At 35.9% G+C, this 26,646-nt stretch overlaps 1 protein-coding gene across 3 annotated transcripts in view; it reads right to left on the bottom strand.

Annotated features, from left to right (window-relative positions):
• The window catches only part of CDC73 (cell division cycle 73), a 194,481-nt gene that overhangs the window by 64,558 nt on the left and 103,277 nt on the right, over nucleotides 1–26,646 (bottom strand). For 2 of the 3 annotated variants that reach the window (XM_025892302.2, XM_025892300.2), the window contains one exon: nucleotides 16,196–26,574. In XM_025892302.2, coding sequence (XP_025748087.1) covers nucleotides 26,564–26,574 — 11 coding nt within the window. In that variant the 3' untranslated portion in view covers nucleotides 16,196–26,563. Of the gene's footprint in view, nucleotides 1–13,096; nucleotides 13,258–16,195; nucleotides 26,575–26,646 lie in introns of those variants that run through there. The other variant, XR_012375657.1, reaches the window with a different exon arrangement.

The raw sequence follows: 26,646 nt of genomic DNA, 5'->3' as shown, positions 1-26,646 counted from the left end.
TCAACTTTAGGGAGGAGGAAATGGAGAAATAGAAAAGCTGCCAAACCCTGACCCCTCCCCACTCAGTGCTTCCAAGCAGCCAGGAAGGGTGTGAGGATGTGGCATTAAATCAAATTTGAGTTTTGATTAACTATACATTTTAATATCTGAATTAAATTAAGCCAGGGTTTATGACTTAAGTAACTATGGTACTGTCATATAAGAGGGAGCAGAAAAGTAAAGGGCCTGCTAAAAATTTCATGATGACACATGAAAAAACTATAATGTGACTCTATTTAGAAACAAGATTTTAAAAAGGTCATTAAGTTAATATGAGGTCATTAGAGTGACTCCTAATCCAACATGACCAGTGTTCTTATAAGAAGAGAACCTTAGAATACAGACATTCACACAGGGAAAACCACAGAAAGACATAGGGAGAAGACAGCCATCTATAAGCGAATGAGAAAGGACTCAGAAGAAACCAACCCTGCTGACACCTTGATCTTAGACTTCTAGCCTCAAGAATTGTGAAAAATCAATTTCTGTTCTTTAAGCCACCAAGTCTGGAGTATTTTGTCATGGTAACTCTGGAAAACTAATACAATACTTTCCATAAATAGGGAGAGAAGGATTTAGTAATTTGCAGAAAATGTGTATAAGATTGAATTGCAATTTTGAAATTTTGCCTTGACCAATTGACCCACAGCTTAAGAATAAATGCAATAATAAATAGTTTAGGGGTGGTACGTTATACATGAATAGCTAACCAATATAACCTCTGTTGCCAACTGAGTCTTAATCCTTATCTCAATATGATCTGATTATAATCCACAGAAAGTAGGGCTCTTATTTGGCACATGTAGAATCTAAGGTATTATTCAAGGCTTGTAGAGTTCGATTTGCATTTTCTTTGAATGCAACTCCATGCAGAGGCTGGAGACCAATGATTATCTTCAGCCAAATCCTGCTTGAAAATACATTTTGTTTGGCCAGAAAAAAAACAAAAGCAAAAAACAGTGGTTTTTAAGTCTTTGGATTTGGTTATCTTTTATCTCTTTCTTTAGGAGGTACATATATTCTCCAATATACATTCCCATTAATTACTACTACTTTACCCAATTTATACATATTATTTGCCTGGTCCTAGGGTATTTTAGATCACAATCCCTGGTGCACTTTTTTTTTTTTAAGATTTACTTTATTTATTTGACAGAGAGAGGGAGAGAGACAGCGAGAAATGGAACACAAGCAGGGGGAATGGGAGAGGGAGAGGCAGGCTTCCCGCCGAGCAAGAAGCCCAATGCGGGGCTCAATCCCAGGACCCTGGGACCATGATCTGAGCCAAAGGCAGACGCTTAATGACTGAGCCACCGAGACATCCCCCTGGTGTACATTTTGACTGTAAGTTGTTTTTTTTTTTAAGCAGTACATCTCTGATTCAACATATTCGTGGAAATTTTAACCATTGCAATAAGGCAAGAAATAAAAGGCACACAGATTGAAAAGGAAAAAATAAAACTGGCTCTATTTGCGAATGACATAATGATCTACATGGAAAGTACCAAGGAATCTACCAAAACCAAAACCAAAACAAATAAACAACACTTCCAAATGAGTTTAGCAAGATTGCAGGATATAAAATCAACATAAAAACATCACTTGTATTTCTATATACTAGCAATAAACACAAAGAGGCTGAAATTAAAAATACAATGCCATTTATAATCACTCAAAAAAAGGAGAAATATTTAGGTATAAATCTAATAGAACTTACATGCTGAAAACTATAAAATACTGATAAAAACATCAAAGAAAACTTAATAAGTGGAATACATACTGTTTTCATGGATTAGAAGACTCAACATAATAAAGATGCCAATTATACAACTATTTAAGCAGATTCACAGCTATATTTTTGGTGACAAAATATACACAATGATTTGTGGCATCTTTGTTGACACTTCCATGCAAACATACCAAGTGACAGCTAGCAAATGGTCAAGTTAAACCCTTACACTTTCACAATAGAATGGTAACTGCTTCAATTCAAATGGCATCTATTTGGAGATGGAAATGGAAAATAACAATTATTATCAACTGTATTATTATAATACTCATTAGATATGACAATAATTATGGACAATACATGGAAAATGTGATTCTTAGCTGTATGACTGCGGAAAGTAGGCATGAAGAATAAAGAAAACATGACACCACCAATGGAACACAGTAAACTCCCATTAACTGAATACAAAGAAATGGAAATACATGAATTGTCTGACAAAGGATTCAAAATAATTGTTCTAAAGATGCTCAGAAAGCTACAAAGGACACAAACAATTCAATGAAACCAGGAAAACAATAAAAGAACAAACTGAGAAGTAACAAAGAGATAGAAAACATAAAGAACTAAACAGAAATTTTGAGGCTGAAGAATACAATGGCTATAACAAAGAATTCAATAGAGGGCTTCAACAGCAGACTGGACCAAGTGGAAGAAAGAATCAGTAAACCCTAAAATAGGTCATTTGAAATTATCCAACCAGAGGAACAAAAACAAAAAGAAAAAGACAGGAAGAGATAGACAAGGGAATAATTAAACATCAATAAAAGGAACAATCTGGGGCACCTTGGTGGCTCAGTTGGTTAAGCGACTGCCTTCAGCTCAGGTCATAATCCCAGAGTCCTGGGACTGAGCCCCACATTGGGCTCCCTGCTCAATGAGGAGTCTGCTTCTCCCTCTGACCCTCTTCCCTCTCATGCTCTCTCCCATTCTCTCTCAAATAAATACTGAAATCTTAAAAATAAAATAAAACAAAAGGAACAATCTATGCATTATTGGAGTCCCAGAAGAAGAGAGGCAAAGGGAGGCAGAACACATATTTAAAGAAACAATGGCTTAGAACCTCCCAAAACTGGTGGAAGATTTGCACATCCGAATTCAGGAAGCTAATAGGTCCCCAAACAAATTCAACTCCAAGAGATCTTCTCCAAGACAAAGTATAATAAAACTGTCAAAAAAACAAAGACAGAATCTTGAAAGCAGCCAGGGAAAAGAAGCTTATCACTTACAAGGAACATCCATAAGGCTATCAGTGGATTTCTCAGCAGAAACCTTACAGGCTGGGAGAAGGTGGGATGATATATTCAAAGTGCTAAGAGGAAAACACTGCCAACGAAGAATACTCTAGTTGACAATTATTCTTTAGAAATGAAAAAGAGATTTAAAGAAATGAAGACTTTCCCAGAGAAACAAAACCGATGCAATTCATCACCACTAGGCCTGCCTTACAAAAGATGCTGAAAGGAATTCTTCAAGCTGAAATGAAAGGATGCTAACTAGTAACATGAAAATATGAAAATATAACACACACTAGTAAAGATAACTACAGAATCAAATTCTAAATACTCCAATATTGTAACACGGTGATGTGTTAATCATTTAACTCTAATATAAAAGTTAAAGGACAGAAGTACAAAAATAAATATAGCTACAATAACTTGTTAATGGGTACACAATATAAGAAGATTGAAACTGTGACATCAAAAACATAAAATATGGGCATGTGTGTAAAAACAATAGTTTTTTTAATGCAATCAAAGTTAAGTTGTTATCAGCTCACAATTGATTGTTATATCTCAAAGATGTCTCATGTGAGCCTCAAGGTAACTATAAAGCAAAAACCTACAGTGGATGAACACAAGATAATGAGAAGGGAATCAAAGTATATTGCTACAAAAAAAAATCATCAATTCACAAAGGAAGACAGCAAGAGAGGAAGAAAGAACAAAGAAACTACAAAACAGCCAGAAAATAATGAACTATGGCATTAGTAAGTCCTTACCTATCAGTAATTCCTTTAAATGTAAATGGGATAATTCTCCAATCAAAAGACAGAGTGGCTGGGAGGAAAAGATGGCAGAGGTGTAGGGGACCCTCTTCCAACCAGTCCCCTGAACTGAGCTGGATATCTACCAGACCGCTCTGAACATACACGAAATCAGCGTGAGATCTCTACAAACAATATTGCAGGTGGCTGGTTTTGAGAATGAATAGGAGGAGGAACCCCCAAAATAGGAAAAACTCAGAGACTGTGACTTCTGCCACAGATTTACAAATGGATACAGATATAACCAAGATGTTGGAAATGGACTTCAGGGTATAGTTATGAAGACGATAGCTAGGATGGAAAAATCAATTAATGGCAATATAGAATCTCTAAGGGCAGAAACGAAAGCTGAATTGGCAGAACTTAAAAATGCTATCAATGAGATCCAATCTAATCTAGACACTCTAACAGCTAGGGTAAATGAGGCAGAAAAATGAATTAGTGATCTAGAAGACCAATTGATAAAAAAGAAGGAAAAAGAGGAGGCCTGGAAAAAACAGCTCAAAATCAATGACAACAGAATTAAAGAAATAAGTGATGCCATGAAACTTTCCAATGTCAGTATTATTGGGATCCCTGAGGGGGTGGAGAGAGAGAGAGGACTAGAAGATATATTTGAGCAAATCATAGCTGAGAACTTCCCTAATCTGGGGAATGAAACAAACATTCATGTCTGTCCTAGTGGCAGAGAGGACCCCTCCCAAGATCAAGGAAAGCAGGCCAACACCCCGGCATGTAATAGTAAAACTTGCAAATCTTAGAACCAAGGAAACCATCTTAAGGGCAGTTAGGGGGAAGAGATTCCTTACGTACAGAGAGAGGAACATCCAAATAACATCAGACCTATTCACAGAGACCTGGCAAGCCAGAAAGGCCTGGCAAGACATATTCAGGGTACTAAACGAGAAGAACATGCAGCCAAGAATACTTTATCCGCCAAGGCTCATTTAGAATGGATGGAGAGATGCAGAGCTTCCAAGACCGGCAGAAACTAAAAGAATATGTGACCACTAAGCTGGCCCTGCAAGAAATATTAAGGGGGGTTCTATAAAAGGAGAAAGACCCCAAGAGTGATACAGAACAGAAATTTACAGAGACAATCTATAGAAACAAGGACTTCACAGGCAACATGATGACAATAAATTCATATCTTTCAATAATCACTCTCAATGTGAACAGACTAAATGCTCCCTTAAAAGGGCACAGGGTTGCAGATTGGATAAAAAGACAAGACCCATCCATATGCTGTCTACAAGAGACTCATTTTGAACCTAAAGATACATGCAGACTGAAAGTGAAGGGATGGAGATCCATCTTCCATGCCAGCGGACCTCAAAAGAAAGCTGGGGTAGCAATTCTTATATCAGACAAATTAAATTTTAAGCTTAAGACTGTAGTTAAAGACACAGAAGGACACTATATAACTATTAAAGAGTCTATCCAACAAGAAGATCTAACAATTGTAAATATGCAAGGGATGCAAGGGTTCAACATTCGCAAATCAATCAGTGTGATAGAACACATTAATAAGAGGAGAGAGAGGAACCATATGGTCCTCTCAATTGATGCAGAAAAAGCATTTGACAAAATACAACATCCTTTCCCGATTAAAACTCTTCAGAGTATAGGGATAGAGGGAACATTCCTCAAGTTCATAAAATCCATCTATGAAAAACCCACAGCGAATATCATCCTCAATGGGGAAAAGCTGAGAGCCTTTCCCTCAAGATCAGGAACATGACAAGGATGCCCACTCTCGCCACTATTGTTCAACATAGTACTAGAAGTCCTAGCAATAGCAATCAGACAACAAAAAGAAATAAAATGTATTCAAGTTGGCAAAGAAGAAGTCAAACTCTCTCTCTTCGCAGATGACATGAGATTTTATGTGGAAAATCCAAAAGACTCCACCCCCAAATTACTAGAACTCATACAGCAATTCAGTAATGTGTCCGGATACAAAATCAATGCACAGAAATCAGTTGTTTTCTTATACACTAACAACGCAACTGTAGAAAGAGAAATTAGAGAAACGATTCCATTTACAATAGCACCAAAAACCATAAGATACCTCAGAATAAACCTATCCAAAGAGGTAAAGGATCTATATTCTAAGGAACTACAGAACACTCATGAAAGAAATTGAAGAAGACACAAAAAGATGGAAAAACATTCCATGCTCATGGATCGGAAGAATAAACATTGTTAAAATGTCAATGCTGCCGAGAGCAATCTATACCTTCAACGCCATCCTGATCAAAATTCCAATGACATTTTTCAAAGTACTGGAACAAAGAATCCTAAAATTTGTATGGAATCAGAAAAGACTCCAAATCGCCAAGTAAATGTTGAAAAAGAAAAAACAAAGCTGGGGGCATCACGCTGCTCGATTTCAAGCTATAATGCAAAGCTGTGATCATCAAGACAGCATGGTACTGGCACAAAAACAGACATATAGACCAATGGAACAGAATAGAGAGCCCAGATATGGACCCTCAACACTATGGTCAAATAATCTTTGACAAAGCAGGAAAAAATGTACAATGGAAAAAAGACAGTCTCTTCAACAAATGGTGCTGGGAAAATTGGACAGCTATATGCAGAAGAATGAAATTCGACCATTCTCTAACACCATACACAAAGATAAACTCAAAATGGATGAAAGACCTCAATGTGAGACAGGAATCCATCAAAATCCTAGAGGTGATCATAGGGCAATAACCTCTTCAACATCAGCCACAGCAACTTCTTTCAAGATACATCTCCAAAGGCAAGTGAAACGAAGCAAAAATGAACTTTTGGGACGTCATCAAGATGAAAAGCTTCTGCACAGCAAAGGAAGGAGTCAACAAAACAAAGAGGCAACCCACAGAATGGGAGAAGATATTTGCAAATGACACTACAGACAACGGGCTGATATCCAAGGTCTATAAAGAACTTCTCAAACTCAACACCCAAAAAACAAATAATCAAGTCAAAAAAATGGGCAGAAGACATGAACAGACACCTCTCAAAAGAAGGCATACAAATGGCTAACAGGCACATGAAAAAATTTCATCATTAGCCATCAGGAAATTCAAATCAAAACCACATCAAGATACCATCTTGTACCAGTTAGAATGGCAAAAATTGACAAGGCAGGAAACAACAAATGTTGGAGAGGTTGTGGAGAAAGGGGAACCCTCTTACACTATTGGTGGGAATGCGAGTTGGTACACCCACTTTGGAAAACAGTGTGGAGCTTTCTCAAAAAATTAAAAATAGAGCTACCCTATGACCCAGCAATTTCACTACTGGGTATATACCCCAAAGACACAGATGTAGTGAAAAGAAGGGCCACATGCACCCCAATGTTCATAGCATCAATGTCCGCAATAACCAAACTGTGGAAAGAGCTGAGATGCCCTTCAACAGACGAATGGATAAAGAAGATGTGGTCCATATATACAATGGAATATTACTCAGCCATCAGAAAGGATGATTACCCAACTTTTACATCCACATGGATGGGACTGGAGGAGATTATGCTAAGTGAAACAAGTCAAGCAGAGGAAGTCAATAATCATATGGTTTCACTCATTTGTGGAACATAAGGAATAACATGGAGGACATTAGGAGAAGGAAGGGAAAAATGAAGGGGGGAGATCGGAGGGAGAGATGAACCATGAGAGACCTGGACTCTGAGAAGCAAAGCGAGGGTTTTAGAGGGGAGGGGGGCGGGGGGATGTGTTAGCCTGGTGATGGGTATTGAGGGCACATATTGCATGCGGCACTGGGTGTTACATGAAAACAATGAATCATGGAACACTACATCAAAAACTAATGAGGTACTATACGGTGACTAACATAACATAATAAAATTAAATTAAAAATAAAAGACATAGAGTGGTGAAAGAATAAGAAAAACAGAAAAGAGACCTGAGTTTATGCTGCCTCCAAAAGATTCATGTCAGCTCTATGGACATACATAGGCTCAAAGTGAAGGGATAGAAAAAGTCCACACTAAGGGAAACTTAAAGAAAGCAAGGGTACCCATATTTAGAGCAGACAAAGCCAGACTTGAAGACAAAAACTGCAATGATACACAAAGAAGAATTACGTAAACCATTATACAAGGATGAAAGGGTTAAAGGGTATAACAACTGTAAATATTTATACACCCAACATTGGAGTGCCTAAATATATACAGCAAATACTTATAGGTCTAAAGGAAAAACAGACAAAACAATAATAGTAGGGGACTTCAAAACCACACATTCAACAATGGATAGAACATCCAGACAGAAAATCAATACGGAAACATTGGACTTAAGCTGTACTTCAGACCAAATGAACCAAACATATATAGAACATTCCAACCACCAACAGAAGAATACACATTCTTTTCATCAGCACACAGGACACACTCCAGGATGTGTTAGGTCACAATTCTCAGCAAATTTAAAAATACTGAAATCATACCAAGTATCTTTTCTGATCACAATGGCATGAAACTAAAAATCAATAAAAGGAAAAGTGGCAAATTAAAAAACACCTGGAGATTAAACAACATACATCTGAACAATCAATTGGTCAAAGAAGAAATCAAAAGGGAAATAAATAAATATTTTAAAACAAATGAAAATGGAAATGCAACATACCAAACCTTATGGGATACAGCAAAAGCAATTCTAAGAGGGAAGTTTATAGCAAATAAGTGACCACATTTAAAAAAAAAAACAAAGAAGACCTCAAGTAAACAACTAACCTTATACCTCAATGAATTATTCTAAAAAGAAAAAACTAAGCCCAAAGTTAGTAGATGGAAGGAAATAACAAAGATCAGAGCAGAAATACATGAAATAGGGAATAGAAAAACAATAAAATACTTCAACAAAACTAAAGAGTTGTTTTTGTCAAAAGGTAAAATTAACAAACCTTTAGCTAGACTTACCAAGAAAAGAGAGGACTCAAATAAATAAAATTATAAATGAAAAATAAGATATTAAAATGGATACTGCAGGGGCGCCTGGGTGGCTCAGATGGGTAAGCATCCAACTCTTGATTTTGGTTCAGGTCATGATCTCAGCATCATGAGATCAAGCCCTGCATAAGGCTCAGGTGAGTGTGGAGCCTGCTTAAGATTCTCTCTCTCCCTTTCCCTCTGCCCCTAACCCCTATCCCCAAGTCCCATATGTGTGCACACATGCTCTCTCTCTAAAAAAAAAAAAAAAAAAAAAAAAAGCTAGATACCACAGAAATACAAAAAATCATGAGACTATTATGAAAAATTATATGCTAACAACAGCACAACCTACAAAAAATGGATAAATTCCCAGAAACATACACCTAGCTAGACTGAATTATAAAAATATAAGAAACCTGAACAGACCAATTACTAGTAGGCAGACTGAACCAGTAATCAACAATCTCCCAACAAAGAAAAGCCAGGACCAAGTGGCTTCGCTCATGAATTCTACAAAATATTTAAAGAAGAATAAAATGCCAATTCTTCTCAAACTCTCCCAAAAAAAATTAAGAGGAGGGAACATTCCCAAACTCATTTTATGTGGCCAGCATTACCTAGATTCCAAAACAGATAAGGATACTACAAGGAAAGAAAACTCCAGGCCAATATCCCTGATGAATATAGATGCATAAATGCAAACTGCTGCAGCCACTCTGGAAAACAGTATGGAGGCTCCTCAAAAAGTTAAAGATAGAACTAACCTACCTACAATCCAGCAATCGCATGACTAGGTATTTACCCAAAGAATACAAAAAATACTAATTCAAGGGGTTACATGCACCCTGATGTTTATAGCAGCATTATCTAGAGTAGCTAAATTATGGAAATAGCCCAAGTGTCCATTGATTGATGAATGGATAAAGATGTGATATATATATACATATATACGATACGATACACACACACACACACACACACACAATGGAAATAAATCTTGCCATTTGCAAAGACATGGATGGAGCTACAGAGTATTATGCTAAGCAAAATAAGTCTGAGAAAGACAAATACCACATGATTTCACTTACATGTGGAATTTAAGAAACAAAACAAATGAGCAAAGGGAAAAAGAGAGGCACACCAAGAAACAGACTCTTAACTATAGAGAATAAACTGATGGTTACCAGAGGGGAGGTGAGTGGGGGATGGGTGAAACAGGTGATGGGGATTAAGGAGGGCACTTGTGATGAGCACTGGCTGATGCATGGAAGTGTTGAATCACTATATTGTACACTTGAAATTAATATTATACTGTATGTTAACTGGAATTTTTTAAAAAATCAGTTGTTTTTCTATACACTAACAATGAACTATCTGAAAAAGAAGTAAAGAAAACCATCCCATTTACAATAGCATCAAATACAATAAAATACTTAGAAGTAATTTTAACCAAAAAAGTAAAAGATCTATACACTGAAAACTTTTAAGATATGGCTGAAAAAAATTAAAGACACAAATAAATGGAAAGATATCTTATGTTCATGGATCAGAGAGTTAATATTGTTAAAATGTCTATACTACCCGAAGCCATCTATAGATTCAATGCAATCTCTATCAAAATTCCAATGGCATATTTCACAGAAATAGAAAAAAACAACACTGAAATTTGTATAGAACTGCAAAAAAAACCCCTGAAATACCCAAAGTAATCTTGAGAAAGAACAAAGCAGGAGGCATTACACCTCCTGATTTCAAACTATATTACAAAGCTATAGTAACCAAAACAAAACCAAAACCAAAACAACACAGTGGTACTGGCATAAAAACAGACACATAGACCAATGAAACAGAATCAGAAGCCCAGAAATAAACCAATGCATATAAAGTAACTAATATTTGATAAGGAAGACAAGAATACTCAATGGGCAAAAAGCAGTCTCTTCAATATGGGTGCTGGAAAAACTGGATACGTATATGCAAAAGAATGAAAATAGACCCCTATCTTTGACCACTCACAAAAATTAACTCAAAGTAGATTAAGAACTTGTATGTAAGACCTGAAACCTTAAAATTCCTAGATGAAAACATATGACAAAAGCTCTCTGACACTGATTTTAGAAATGATTGTTTAGATATGACACCAAAAGCACAAGCAACAAAAGTAAAAATTAACAAATGGGACTACATCAAACCAAAGAAACTTCTGCAGAGCAAACGAAACATACAACAAAATGAGAAGGCAATCTACCAAATGGGAGAAAATACATCCAAGCCAAATATCTGTTAGGGGGTAATAATACCCAAAACATATAACGAACTCATACAACCCAGTAGCAAAAAATAAAATAATCCAATTTAAAAATGGGCAAAAGACCTGAATAACATTTTTCCAAAGAAAATATACTAATGGCCAACAGATACATGAACAGCTGCTCAACATTACTCATCATCAGGAAAATGCAAACCAAAACCAATAAGATGTCACCGCACACCTGTTAGGATGACTATTATTAAAAAGACAAGAGATAATAAGTGTGGTAAGAATGTGGAGAAAAGGGAACCTTGTGCACTACTGGTGGGAATAGGGTAAACTGGTACAGCTACTGTAGTAGACAGTATGGAGATTCCTCAGAAAACTAAAAATAGAACTACCATATGATCCAGGAATTCCACTTCTGGGTATATATCCAAAGGATACTGAATCACTAATCCTAAGAGATATCTGTACTTTTATGTCTACTGCACCATTATTCACAATAGCCAAGACATAGAAACAACTGAAATGTCCACCAATGAATGAATGAATAAAAATGGGGTATATGAATATTATTTAGCCATAAAATAAAAGGAAATCCTATCATTTGTGACATAGCTGGACCTTGAGGCCATTAAGTGAAATAAGTCAGACAGAGAAAGACAAATACTGTCTGATCTCACTTAAATGAGGACTCTCAAGGAGTCAAATTCACAGAAGCAGAGAGTAGAATGGTGGTTGCCAGGGACTGGGCAGTGAGAGAAATTATGAGATATTGGTCAAAGCATACAAACTTCCAGAGAAGTAAGTTCTGGGAATCTAATATATAGTAGGATGACTTTAGTTAATGATAGTGTATTCATACTTGAAAGTTGCTTGAACTGTGGATCTTAAATGCCACCATAACAACAACAGAAAAGGTAATTATGTGAGGCAAAGGATGTGTTAACTAATCTTATTGTAGTAAACATTTCACAACATATACAGTATCAAATTATCATATTGTACACCTTAGATTTACCCAATGTTACATGTCAATTATATGTCAATAAAGCTAGTGGGGAAAAAAAAGAACTGTTCCAAACAAAGGAAAAAAAGGAAGTCATGCACATTAGAACTGTGAAAAGTGAGAACTACCTGTATAAAGAACTCAACAGTAAAAAGAAAACCAAAATCAAATTAGAAAATGGGCAAGATATGAACACACATTTCACCAAAGAGAATATACAGATAGCAAATTAGTACCTGAAGATATGTTCAACATCATTAGCCACTGGGAACATTCTAATTAAAACCATTAAGATACATCACTACATCTATTAAAATAGCTAAACTCCTAAATCATGACAATATAAAATGCAGGCAAGGATGTGGAGAAACTGGATCTCTCATACACAGCTAGTGAGAATGCACAATGGTACCAACATTCTGGAAATTAGTTTTTGACAGTTTCTTTAAAAAACTAAAATATACTTACCATACAACCCAGCAACCATAGTCTTAGACATTTATCCCAGAAAAGAAACACACAGAAATGTATATATGAATGTTCAGAGATGTATTTGTAATAGCCAAATGATGGAAACAACCTAACACCCTTCAGTAGGTGAAAGGCATATCAGTGACCACTGCTCAGAAATAAGAAAGAACAACTCCTGACACATGCAACTGTTGCATGGATCTCAAGGGAACTACGCTACATGAGAAAAGCCAACCTCAGAGGTTACGTGTTATGTGATTCCATTTATATAAAACAGTAGTTCCCCCTTATCTGCGGGGGATATGTTCCAAGACCCCCGGTGGATGCCTGAAACCAGAGATAGTACCGAACCCCATATATATTGTTTTTTCCTATACACACATACCTATGATCAACTTTAATTTATAAATTAGGCACAGTAAAAGATTAATAACTAAAACAGATAACTATTATTTAGTTAGTATAAAAATAAAAGAGAACCATTATAACCATACTGTAATAAAAGTTATGTAAAATGTAGTCTCTCAAACTACTACTGTACTCACCCTTCTTTTTCTTGTGAAGATGTGAGATGATAAAATGCCTACGTGATGAGGTGAAGTGAGGTGATGACACTGTGACATAGCGTTAGGCTACTACTGACCTCTTGACATGATCAGAAGGACCGTCTCCCTCCAGACAGCTGTTGACCATGAGTAACTGTAACCTGCAGAGAGTGAAACCGCAGATAAGAAGGGTCTACTGTATTCTCAAAATGACAAAATTATAGAACTGGAGAGCAGATTAGTTGCTTACCAGGAGCAGGAATGGGGAGATGGAGAAGGGGACACTGTGGGTGTGGCTATAAAGGTGTAGCACAAAAAGGATCTTTGCACTGATGGAACGGTTTTGCATCTTGTCTTTGGTGGTGGTTACACAAGTCTACTTGTGATAAAATTGCATAGAATCATACACACACACTCACAGATGAGGGCATGTAAAACTGGTGGGAAATCTAAACAAGATTGTAGGTTGTATCAATGTCCTGGTTTCAATATTGTACTATAGTTATATAAGATGATGTCATTAGGAGAAATTGGGTAGGGAACACCTGGGACCTCTCTAGTAGTTTTGCAACTTTCTATGATTCTGTAATTATCTCAAAATAAAAAGTTTAAAAAGTACATGATCTGAGTCAGTCATGCCACTTTTAGTAATTTATCTAAGATACACTCTTACATATGTACAAATACATATGTACATAGATGTTTACTGCAACGCTGTTTATGATGGTACAGAATTGTACTCAACCCAGAGATGCTTCCACAGTGTTGGACAGCCACGGTGTGAAACAGTACACAGCCAGTTCAAAGGAAAAAGATATTTACAATATGTTTACTTCAATTTAAAAAAAATTAAGGACAGAAAAAACTGAACAAACATACAAAGATTTCCAAGATATACTTTTAGGTGAACAAAGCAAAATGCAGAAGAATGCTAAATATGTCGGGACATCTGGGTGGCTCAGTTGGTTAAGTGCGGCTCAGGTCATGATCCCAGGATCCTAGGATCAAGTCCCGCATCGGGCTCCTTGCTCAGTGGGGAGTCTGCTTTTCCCTCTGCCTGCTGCTCCCCCTGCTTGTGCTTTCTCTGACAAATAAATAAGTAAATAAAATCTTTAAAAAAAAAAAAGAATGCTAAATATGTAAAAGAGAGAGAGATGTTTATATATTAGACCATTTAGCTGCAAACTAGCTCTGGAAGGTTCCTGGGAATCTGACACAGTGATCACCTCCTTTTGTATTTTTTTTGAAGCATGTGAATAAACTAGTATTTATTGATCTAAAGATTCCCACAACCACCACCATGGTTTCAATCAGGTCAGCTACCAAAACTCTATCAAATCATTCTCTCGTTTCCTTCCACACATTCACCCCAGTGTTGTTTTTCTCATTTGCTCTTTCTGAAACTTCAAATATTTATGTGAACCATAATTCTAACACAGTGGTCCTTCCTGATGAAACACAGCTTCTAGGAAGTAGTTTATTCCTTACTTTTAAAGAAACCTCTCATGAGCAGCATACCCCCATATATCAGTCAGAATCCGGTCAGGAGACAGGAACCCCATCAGTAATCTTGATAGAGAAAATCAAATTTTCTCTAAAATTGGTTGAAGAAGATTCTAATAGATACAGAAACTAGAGAGAAGTTATTCCTTCTATAGTGGTGGGAGAATAAAAAAGAAAGAACTTCATAAGAGCCACTGCACTCCCCACCCTACCCCAGTGAGTCAGAACTCATTAGAGAGGGCATGGCTCACACAGAAACAGAGACTATCAGTCGTGGAAAGGCAGAGCTGGCCTAGTTGGAGCACCTCATCAGGTGATGGAGTCCCTGGAGGTTGGGGGTGGGTTCCTAAAGTTGGTCTTTAGGAACTGTTCCCTTGAGCAAAGTAGCTTTCAGGAAGGTGTGGGCTGCAGATGATCAATGAAAGCCGTTGAATGGGTGCTCCCAGACCTTCTGCATGCTAATCTGCTGCTGATGGCAGCGAAGTCAAACACAGGACACCAGAAACAGAAAAAGAAACTCTTCTGTTATGGCCTTATGTTGTTCCTCCAGTGACAGCTTAACATCAAGCCTGTGCAGGAGAAACCTGTACAGGGTCCAGTTTCGACATTGCAAAATCAGGCCAAGAAGGGTGGATTTAGAGCTGAGAGACAGTAACTTGTTAACTGGTCCACCTTACCATCTTGAAATATGATTAATTACAGTGCACTGGTGCTATAAACATACAGAAGAAAAATGGGAATACTTACTTCTTATTGGATATTGGTATACCTTTGTTTAGTTTTTCATATATATTTTATTGTGTTTCATTTCTTCCGAGACAATCTCTGTGATAATCCTCACATAGATTTCTTTAAGGTTTTAAAGTGAGGTAGATATCATATATGTGGGAAATGAAGAGTTGGTTTTCCATTCTTAAATCAATCAACATAGATGACATTGATGCAAACACATCTATCTCTGTTCCATTGGTTTTAAGAGCATTAAGTACGGTCTGATTTTTTTTCTCATATGGGACAAGACTAACATTGGCAAACAATGGGCAGAAATCACAAAAACACAAATGTGTTATTTGATAAGTACAGATGTACATTTCACAGGTGTGAATTTGAACTGTCTTGAAAGGTAAGAACATCTATACAGGGAAAGGAACATTTACTAAGGCATGGAGCTATGAAAAAGGATGGCATGTTGAAAGACTGCAAAGCGGTATATGTGGACCTAAGTTTTTGGGACGGAAGCATTTGATGAGGTTGAAAATATAATCTGGCTTCAGGTTTTCAAAGTCAATGACTCTCAAAATAGTGCATCCGTGAATCACATGAGAATCTTGTTAAATATGTGGATTCTTTAGCTTTCTCACACCACAAAAACCCATTCAGTAAATTTGAAATAAAGGTCAAGGAATCTGTACTTGAACAATTACACAATTCACCCCCACTTTGGAATGCTAACGCTCCTGGTCCACACACTTTTTGATAAATACTGTATGAAAACATTTTTACTTAATGCTATTGGTCCCCAGGTAGGGCATGCACACTCCACGGAGCATGCAAGATGATTTAGTCGGGTGCAGGAAGAAGACACTAAAATATATATTTGCAGTTAAATTAAGCTTTATTAATAGTTAATATATGAATTGACACAGATGCCTTCACTTGATCTCTATACAGTACAAGGTGAATTGAGGGAAGAAAAAGACCGGACAGTGCAATTCTCATTCCCTCATCCAGCATGGTGTGACAGACAACACTTTATACTTTACAAAATAGAAAAGTGGCATAGAGAGATCTCTGAGAAAAACAAAACAAAATGAACAAACAAAAATACCTTAAAGATAACAGTAATAATGGAAGCAAGTGGGAACAAGAAAATGACAGAGTTGACCTTTCTCTTAAAACTAAATTAGCTCTTTGCCAAATAACAAGGTTAGAAATTGATCAGAAGTCAGATGATCAGAAGTGTGAATGAACAAGAAAGTAATTACTGCTGGGAAAAAACTGCTATGGAAAGAACATTTTAAAAATGGTTATTGGAAAAAAATTTATTTTGTGCTTTTGCAGCTGAAAACATAATACCTATCAAAATGTCCGTATCTTCACAATTTAACAACTTGGAAATAATTTCCTGACCTATTTAAAAATCTCCAAAACCTTAATACAATGTTTTGTTTGTTTTTTTCTAAATATTCCAAAGTGCTTTAGTGGGTTTTAGAAAGTTATTTGTCGGGGCACCTAGGTGGCTCACAGTCCGTTGAGCGTCTGCCTTCAGCTCGGGTCATGGTCCCAGGGTCTTGGGATCAAGCCCAGCATCAGGTTCCTTGCTCAGTGGGAGGACTGCTTCTCCCCCTCCCTCTGCTTGCCACTCGCCCTGCTTGTGCTCTGTCAAATAAATAAATAAAATCTTTAAAAAAAATGAAAAACTTATTGGTCAAAAATATAGAACTTCCGATTAGTTGCAAGAACAAGTGTTGTTCATCTTCCATAAAATCATTTTTCTCATCAGGGATAAGAAATTTAGGATGCTTTCCCTCTTTACTCCCTGCTCAGGCCTCACTTCCAGGTTTTACTGAGATAGCTTAGTAGTTAAAGTTAATGATGAGATTTTCCAGGTAGTATGTCTTTCCTGCTTCAAGAATACTTACCACTTAACATTACAAATTCCCACTCTACCACAGAATACAGGTCTTTATTTGTTTGAAGTTCTTAAAAGTTCTAATGTGCATTTTCTTCAACTGAGGTTACTTGGGAGATACACTCTTTGGATCCTTGCATAGCCTCAAGATAAATGGTCTCAACTGGGAAACAGATTTAGTTGTAGCCATTCTCTAAAGCTTGGAGGTTTGATTTTTTTCCTTTATAAATTCCTCTCTTTACCCTGAAATTGAAGAATTCGAGTATCTCCTCCTGCATGTCTAACAAGCATCTCAAACTCAACATTCCCCAAAACTCCTGATTCCCTCAGCTATCATCCCCAAATCTGACCCTTACACAATTCTTTCCTAGCATAGTAAGCAGAAACTCCATCCCTCCAATTATTTAGGCAAAAGCCAAAACAAAAAACCTGATTGTTGACTCTATTATCACACACCGCACCCAATCCATCTACTTTTAAATTATTTCCAGAATCTATTTGTCACGCCTCCACCAATTACCACATTGGTCCAAGCCCTAATGATTTACCTAAATTACTGAAATATCTAATGAGCTGGTCTCCCAGCTTCTGCCTTTACTCCTCACAGTCTATCTTCCAACAGCATTGTGACTCTTGAAACTAAAAGTCACATGAGGTCACTCCTCTGCCCAAAAACTCTCCAGTGGCTTCCCATATGTACAAATGAATAAAAGCCAAGGGCTTTACAACAGTCTACAAAGCCCCACATGATCTTTTCTCCTGCTGCCACTCTGTGCTCACTCTTACTGTTCTTGCTCCCTCGGCTCTACCCAAGGCGCCTCTTTGCCAGTCTTTGAGTCGCAGCTATGATACCACCTTAAGGTTTTTAAACTTCCTGTTCGCTCTCTGGAGTACTTTCTCCCCAGATATTTATGAGGTTGGTTCCCTTACTTCCTCCAAATTGCTGCTCAAATGTCACCCCATATAAAATAGTAAATCTTGCCTCTACCTTATCCCAACACTGTCACTTTTTTTATCACTTATTCACGTGTGACAGATTTATTCATCTTCTCATTGTCTACCTCTTCCTACTCAATGAAGGCATGGCTCAATGCTTTGTTCACCCTGAATTCTGGCGACTAAAACAGTTATCACTGCCATGAAGTAGACAATAAATATTTGAATGAAATGTCCACCTAGGTGTCTTTCATGCCCTTGATGTTACATGGAACCTATATAGCAAGAACCCTTTCAAACCAGTGTAACTGTCCTCTAGTATTTACGAATTGTTTTAAGTCTGTTTCCTTTTTTCTTCACTTATTCACGTTAAATATCCTAAACTTTTCTTTAAGGTGTTTTCATTTTTACTACAATCTCCAGGTCTTTGGGTTTTGCTTTTCTAGAGAGTACTACTACTGCACAAATTCCAGGCCACTAATTTGGTCCTCAAGATGGCCATTTCCCACTTTTACTACATTTTAATGTGTTGGGCTTTTAATTTACAGAAAGTTTACTTCACACTGTGAATTTCCTCATGTGCTTTTTCAAAATTAAAGTTGCCATCCATCTCTACCAGCAATTCTTTTTCACCACCACCCACTTCTGAGTTTTTTTTGTTTGTTTGTTTTTTAGGCTTCTCTAGACTATTTTCCTTTGTCGGCTCATTCACCCTTTGGCACAAGTCAAACTGTGGGACAGTCTGAGAGGCAATAAACCCACGAGCAATACAAACAAGCCAGTTACCTCTGCTTCTGTGGGCTGAGGATGTGTTAACCAGCAAGCTGCCAGGACCCAAACAAACAGGAACTGAGAGCCCACCATGCAGTAGCCCAGCAGGTACTCTGAAGCTAGTCTTCCTAGTACCACACATGTGGACTGCACTCTTTTCCTCTAATTCCATGAATCGAGAGTGAGGTGCTCATATTCAAGCCACCTCCCTAGAACCCTGTTTAAGATGAAAGGTGCAACCCAGTTTAAATGTGGGTGGAAGGGATAAGTACAGGGTATGACAGGATAAAGACACAAACTAGAGAAGAAACAGTAATAGGGCAAAACTGATGATAGTGGGGGGGAGGTTGTAGGAGAACACATATGAATAGACAAGTCCTTGATGGATGACCGGACATTTAAATCACTGTAATAGGAGGAAAGAAAGATTATTATATGCACACGTTTTTGAGATACAGTATTGAGAAGTCCATGGCTTGTTTCCTCCATCAAGAATACGTAAGGTCACTTCTGGGTGAAGACAATGAAGTACGATCAGAGCTCCATCACACTTAACAATTGGTAGGGGAGTGAGAAAAAAGGAAAAACAGTAAACCATCAGCCACCAAACAAGAAAAGACACATACCACCTCATGTTAACAAGGAAACCAAAGAAAGAAACAGATTCAGGTAAGATTTAGATTAGGCTCAAAATAACATCTAACCCACCTCACTGTAGGAAAAGAAAGCTGACAACATTCCAAGAATCCTCAACCACAATCTAGAACAAAACAAACTGAGAATAAGAAGATGCCCATAGAAAAGTCAATGAAAAACCCTTTACAACCTCCAGTACTTCCAGGTATTCCTTTTTTCCAGTACCCTGTAGCCACTTTGGGAACCATTCATGGTGTTCTCCCTCAGAAATGAGATGTACATACAACTAGAAGTTTGGGCACGTTATGGACCCTCAGAACAGAGTGGTGCTCAGGTCTTCCAAAAAAAGAATTTTATCCACTCCATTACCATTACACTACAGAAGAGGCAAAGAATACAAGAACTAGCCTGATGTGGGAGCAAATTGGGGAAAATAAGACTCAGAGAAGGTAGAAAGGCTGTCAGAGAGGACTTAGTACAATGAAAGCCCTCATAATCTGTGCTAATGGAACATGCACATAATTAAAAAAAAAAAAAGTTAGAGGGGGGCATTGAAATGATCTATACCCTTAAAAAAAATCCTGAAATATCTAAATGTACATTCACTGATCTCTTGATACAAAGCCAATGATTTTGAGCATGGGTCCTTAAAGTTCATGCTATCCATTTACAATTTTCTTGTTGCCATCGACCCGAGTCATAGCCTGTGGCTCTCTTCCCTGCCAGCCCTATTCTTGTCGTTATTTCAACACTCACATAAGTAACCACGGTCTCAGATCTTTGACTCCAAAGAGCTCTTCTCCTATCTCAGTCACTTCCAAGTTCTTGACTTTCCCTCATCAATACCCTATCACCTCTGAACTCTTGATTTCATATATCCCATCCTCTCTTCTCTTTCAGACTTATTTTTAGCTTCATTTCACTGAAGATTTCAGTTCATGGATCAGCCCCACTTTCATACAATCCACCACCTCCCTTATATTGTTTATTCCTTGAAGAGCTAAGATTCCATATCCTGGTACTATAAATCATCACTTGTGAGTATCTTCACCTCCCCGGCCTGCTTTTACTTCCATCAAAAGTTGAAAATCTATTTTTCTCTACACCTGCAATCAAGCCACTAAATGCTGCTGGAGAAATTTCATACCACAGGTTTGCCTAGTTTCACTTAAATTTATGTATAAACCCCCAAAAGATACATCACTGCCCAAATCCTACTACATTTTTTCCCACTGAGCTGGAGTTCCCATATAATTTCTTCTTTCTCTTCAAATTCCTACATCAACTACATTAATGCCCCCCAGTTTATTTCATCATCAGTAACCCTTACACTTCCTTTTTGTACTCAATGGTGTATAATGAAATAAAAACACATAACTAAGAATACAAATACTTTAAAACTGTTTTACAGTCAAAATGCCATAAACATTAGTGATGCCCAATAGGGCTAAAATAATCGAATAAGCCATGAGCAAGCTCATTTGATCTTCCCCAACCATTACACACACCAACTTGATAAAATTTCAAACTATTCCATTTTAAAGAAAAACATATTTATATTATTTAACAATTTTAAAAAGAGAAATTGATGCCATTACCATATTTACATTTTTAACATGGTAAACTCCATGAATGCAGTTCTTCTTTGAGTGTAAATTACCATATTTTATCACAGTGAATGTTGTGTAACTCAATGGGTTTCCATTTGGAAATTTTTGGTAAATCAAGTACAGTCCAAAAAAATATTCAAGTGTGATTAACCAAATCTCTGATTTCTTCTTTCTTATATAGCCTGAGCCCTATTTACATTAGTTGTGTAGTATAAATCAACATTCTCTGGATGATGAATTATAATTATAAACTATAATTCTGTGACAAAGTACCTACAAATAATTATGATTCAACAATACATCCTTCTCTAGAGCTACTTTTTATGTTAAACACCTGATCATTACACGATTAAATAAAAATGGAAAGTGTTTTAGAAAATGAGAGGAAAAAAAGCTTATTTGGCAATGTGCTGTTATATACTAGCACCTTTGAGCCTTGAAAAAAATCCAACAGCATCTACAACTCTTGCTATATCTATTTTAGTTATGTGAATGCTCATCTGCCTAAGAGCAGATGATCCACATGAACAGAAGAGCAGGATAAAACATATTTAGTGGGCACTTATGAACTGAATGGAAATTAAGTTTGAATAGGGCCCATTAAATTCTTCATTAAAGAAATTTCATTGCAAAAGAGTCACACATTATCACTGGCACAACCAATAGGATGATGCTGTTAATGGTTTGATTATATGCAGAGTACAGTTTGTTTTCAAACTATAAAATGTTAAAATCAGGGTACTCAAACTGTAAAGATGATTAATTCTATTAAAACAATAAAGGAGATAGTATATTGGACCATAAGCAAACTAAGCTCAATAGAGCATGTGGCTTGGTACTTTTAGGAAGAACTATGATTCTCTACGTTATCTAACTCATTAACAGAAGACTATAAATGTACTTAACTCATTAGTTTTCAAAGTGAAAACTCACATTGCATTTATTTTCAAAACAGAAATACTATGCCTGAAAAATCTCATAAATCCTTTTATGGAAAGACGGTCATCATCCATATCCTACCCCATAATACAGTTTCCGTATTCTTGGTTGTGATTTTTTGGCTGGAGGGATAAAGAGCAGGGTAGAAGTGGGGTGGGCATGTCCCCAAGACTGAAGTAAAGTACTACAAAATGTTTTATTTACAATTAAACTTTAAATTTAAAAATCCACTGAAATGGAGTAAGAATCACCGAACATTTTATCAGATCACATGGCCCAAATTTAAGCTCCATTCAAGAACCACTTTGCTTGAGAAATAATACAAATTGGTGGCAAAACAATCATTTATAGTGCCTACACCATGTAAATGAACTACATTATATATAAAGCACTATAATCAAACTTGGAGGTTAAGTAACTTTTAGTAAACTTAAACTGGATAGAAAGGGAATTCAGTAGCAAACAAAATTCTCAGATACATCATTTACTTAAAATTGACATAGCAGCCCCCACTTTTTGAATTTTGGCAATAAAATTTCATTAGCTTTACTCATTTAAATGGCATACATTTATAACTCCCAAGATACTCTAATAAAAACTACCTAAAATAATACACATAAGCCCAAACAGATCAATGACCTGGAAGTATTATTGCCTATTATGCATTTACTAAATTCTTTATACACCTATTTATACATTTTCAATTTTTCCTTAGTTATTCCAACATATTAATATAGAAACCATGCTGGCACCACAATACAGCCAAATGTGGCAATGGATAGGCCAGAATATATAGGACACAGCATTTCAAAATTCCTAATCCAGTTCTTAATTTAAGTCAAATTCAGTCATTTGTCCTTTTATAAAGTTAATTTACTATGGTTAGGGTAACCAGTTGACTATCAAATCCAAGTGAATAAAAATTCAGTCAAGTAATATTAAGGCGCATGTACTTAAATTTATTTTCATGTTTTAATTTTGATTAGCTTTTATAATATACTGCTGGTCTCAAAAACTAATTAGTTCAACAACTAAGACTCAGATAATCGTTATCTGACAAAGTGGCACTTTATTTCTGGCCACATATGTATATCCTATCATCATTTCTATTGTTAATACCAATAAAATGGAATTGTTATATAGCAAGAAATATGTCAACTAAATATGCCCTCCCCACCCTCCAAAAAAAATGTATCACTTTAACTTTGTTAGGAGTCACAAAAATTTTTATTTAGGAAAAATATTTCCTTCAATGTTTGATAATGAATTTTATTTAAATGAATAATTTACTTTTACTTTTCTGTGCAGACCAATTAAAAAGTATGCCTCTTCCCTTTCATAAGCAAACTCTAATTCTGCATGGCAGATAAGAAATTAATACTTTACTTTCTTCTACCTTAAAAACTAATTATGAAATTTTCCTCATTATGAACTAGTTATTTCTGTATGGACTGTTGTCATGCTGCTGTTAAAAAAAAGTTAGTAAAAGATATGGACACATGGGAAACAAATCATAAACTGTAATACTAGTTTATAATGAAATATATTAAACATTGTTTAAATATTAAACAGCAAAATACTCCTATATTAAATAAATAAGACTTGAATTTGTCATGTGGAACTGTAGACCAATACCATCAATAAGGGGGATGGTCTAGTGTAAAGGGTGGTCATCAAAAGAAAAAAAAAAGCAGGAAAGGAAAGAAAAGAAAAAAGAAAAAAGAAAAAGGAGAGGAGAGATGAGGAAAGGGGAGGAGGAAACATTTAATACTGGCACTGTTTTCAACAACAAATTGAATCAGTGATTCTCAATCCTTTCTGAACATGAGATTACCTAAAGAACTTTTTTAAAATACTGATGATCAGGTCTCAGCCCAAATTAAATCAGAATCAGGAATCAGGCAATAGTATATTTAAAAGGTCCCCCAAATGACTGTAATGTGCAGTCAGGGCTGAGAGTTACTGACTGAAACCAACAAGCTTCTTAATGGTACCTGACTCAGAAGAGGGTCCTATAAAGAAAGAAATGGAATTTTCTTTTACCAGTGGGACAAGACAAGGGTGTCTCCAGTTAACAGAAACTTCCGGGTAAGTCAAGTTTATTAATGCATACCTCATTTCCATTAAAATATCCATGTATACCTCTTCATTCCCTGTAATTCTGTATTTTCAAACTCTAAGACCTAGTCAAAGAGTACTTTTTGTAATAAATCTGTCACACTGAAAAATCATTCATGCATATAAATTATTTACTGAACGCCTACTATGTGCAAGGCACAGTGATAGGTGCTGCTGTAGGACTTGGGAGTCATGAGATAATGATTGGCTGAAAAAAATTTGTTTTTGGAATTAATGGCTATTAAATTAATTACATGGACCTAAATAAGGGACTGAACTACTGAAAAAAGAAAAAATAAGTACATACTAAGGGTCTGATTTTAAAATACATAGCACAGCATATTTGTACTTTTCCTAATGTTCCTTTACAGTATTTCCAGAAGCCTTTGAATATACATAAGGCAAATTCAAGATAGAAAAATAAACCCTGTTTAAAGTAGATGTTCCCAATTTTAACCACACTCTGTATCAAGTAAATTTCTTATATGACATAAGTATAAATACTAAAAATCTTTATAGAAAGGTAGTTCTTGTCCACTTGTAGTAGTCTTAACAAGTAATCTTACATTAAAATATCACAGATTCTAGTCCTCGACGATTTCATCATGGAGAAAGTTTATACAATACATAATTTATTTTGAAGACAGTTTATATGCTGAGAAATTTTAAAGTGAACAAATTTGAGTTCTCTTTTGTTTTCAAGAAGAGAGGATGCAAAGAATGGAAGGGGGTAGAATCTGTTCAAACCTTATAAATATCCTACAATCTAATAATTTAAAATGCTGACTGCTTTTCTTAAGAACCTAGTGAATTCCATACGAATAAATACTTTTCCTATTCACTACTGGTATGGACTTTTGTGATTAAAAATAAATAGTAAGTGCTTCTCATTTTTATGATAGCATTAAATTTCAAAATGAGGCTAGGTAATGTCAGCATAACATAAGGAGGAGCTAAATGTTTACCCAAAAAAAAAAAAAAAAAAAAGCTGACCTAAGAAAAATCACTTGGCGGGGGGGGGATAGAGAAAAAAATGACACAAGATGAAAGATCAGCAACGATCCTAATGGCAAAAACTCTTTAGGGGAGTAGAGGTTCCAAGTTGCTTTTAAGTAATAAAAGGTGAAATCAAGACTCAAGGAAAATGCTCATTCATTTGTACCTTGGATGCAACACTCTAAAGTAGAGAAGTAGTAAAATATTTTACTAAGTTAAAATATAGGTTTTATATTTTATACGATATTGAACACGCACATAAAAATACCAGTGTTTTTATCTTGTTTCTTTTCAGACACTTAATTAAGCAAATGTGTTCTTTGGTGTCTGGGGGAATTTATCAATATTTAGGGATAATGGAAGATAAGAACTCCAAGATCAACATGCCTAGAAATAGAAGTCTCAAAATCCTACGCCATACATATAAAGTAAGAATCAAAGGTGAACTTATGAGAAAAAATAAGAAAGTTAAAGTTACATTGCAGTAGGACTAATATATTTCCTTCCCCCAAACATACTCTGGCTCCCAAAATAAAAAGTACTATAGCCTAACAGGTTTTTAATCTGTGTTTTGAGATTTTTCAAGTGGAAAGATAGCACAGATAGAAATATCATTCTAAGTTTTAAAATCACCAAAGTCAGTGAGAAGAATGTACATTCATTAAATGTATTCATTCATTTTAAGTAAAGAAGTCTTGAAAAGGCTGAACAGTTCAACCAAAGCTGAAGAATTGTTCTTGATTTTTCATTTTTCTTTTTTAAATAAAGAATAGGTACAGTATACATACAGTTGACATTCTGATTCATTCAAAATAGTCACATCCCTTTGCTAGTTTTGGAAGTTCCAGAGACTAAAATTTAATATCATTCATAACATAGTATTTTCAATAAAAGGAATTATAGAGCACTGAAAAATCAGAAGATGGCCTAGAGAGGCTTTTAACCTCTAAATATACACACATTTATAACCTGTATTTATTTTCTAAAGAAACAAATTTTAAGTAATGCTAATTTAACCAATGGAGAAAAAACTTCTATCAAAATATACAATTTCCATTACAGACTAGAAGGCTAATATTAAAAAAATAGTTGTAAGCCAAAAAGTTTGCTTATATGGATGACAAGCATCATCCCTTTGAAGCATAAAGCATCAAATAAGGTCTTATAAAAGATCGATCTGTGACCTTCTTCATTTGTAAGTTCTTGATAAATTCATAAAGCTTGAGTCTCAGTCTTTAGGTCAAGGTATATCCATGCTTCTTAATCCAGATCTCCAGAAAAAAGGGAAACCAAGTAAAATTCAGAATCTCAAGTGGGATTTATGCTTTACCATGTACCTGAAAAATAATATTATAATAGGTTATAATGATTACAGGAATTGTAGGATTTTTAGAATATTACATGTAAAA

The sequence above is a fragment of the Callorhinus ursinus genome, unplaced genomic scaffold, assembly GCF_003265705.2.
Source record: "Callorhinus ursinus isolate GAN/ISIS: 27379988/994484 unplaced genomic scaffold, GSC_fseal_2.0 scaffold54, whole genome shotgun sequence".
In the NCBI taxonomy this organism is placed as follows: domain Eukaryota; kingdom Metazoa; phylum Chordata; class Mammalia; order Carnivora; family Otariidae; genus Callorhinus; species Callorhinus ursinus.
Note: the sequence above shows the minus strand (reverse complement) of the source record. Positions and strands in the feature narration are given on the sequence as shown.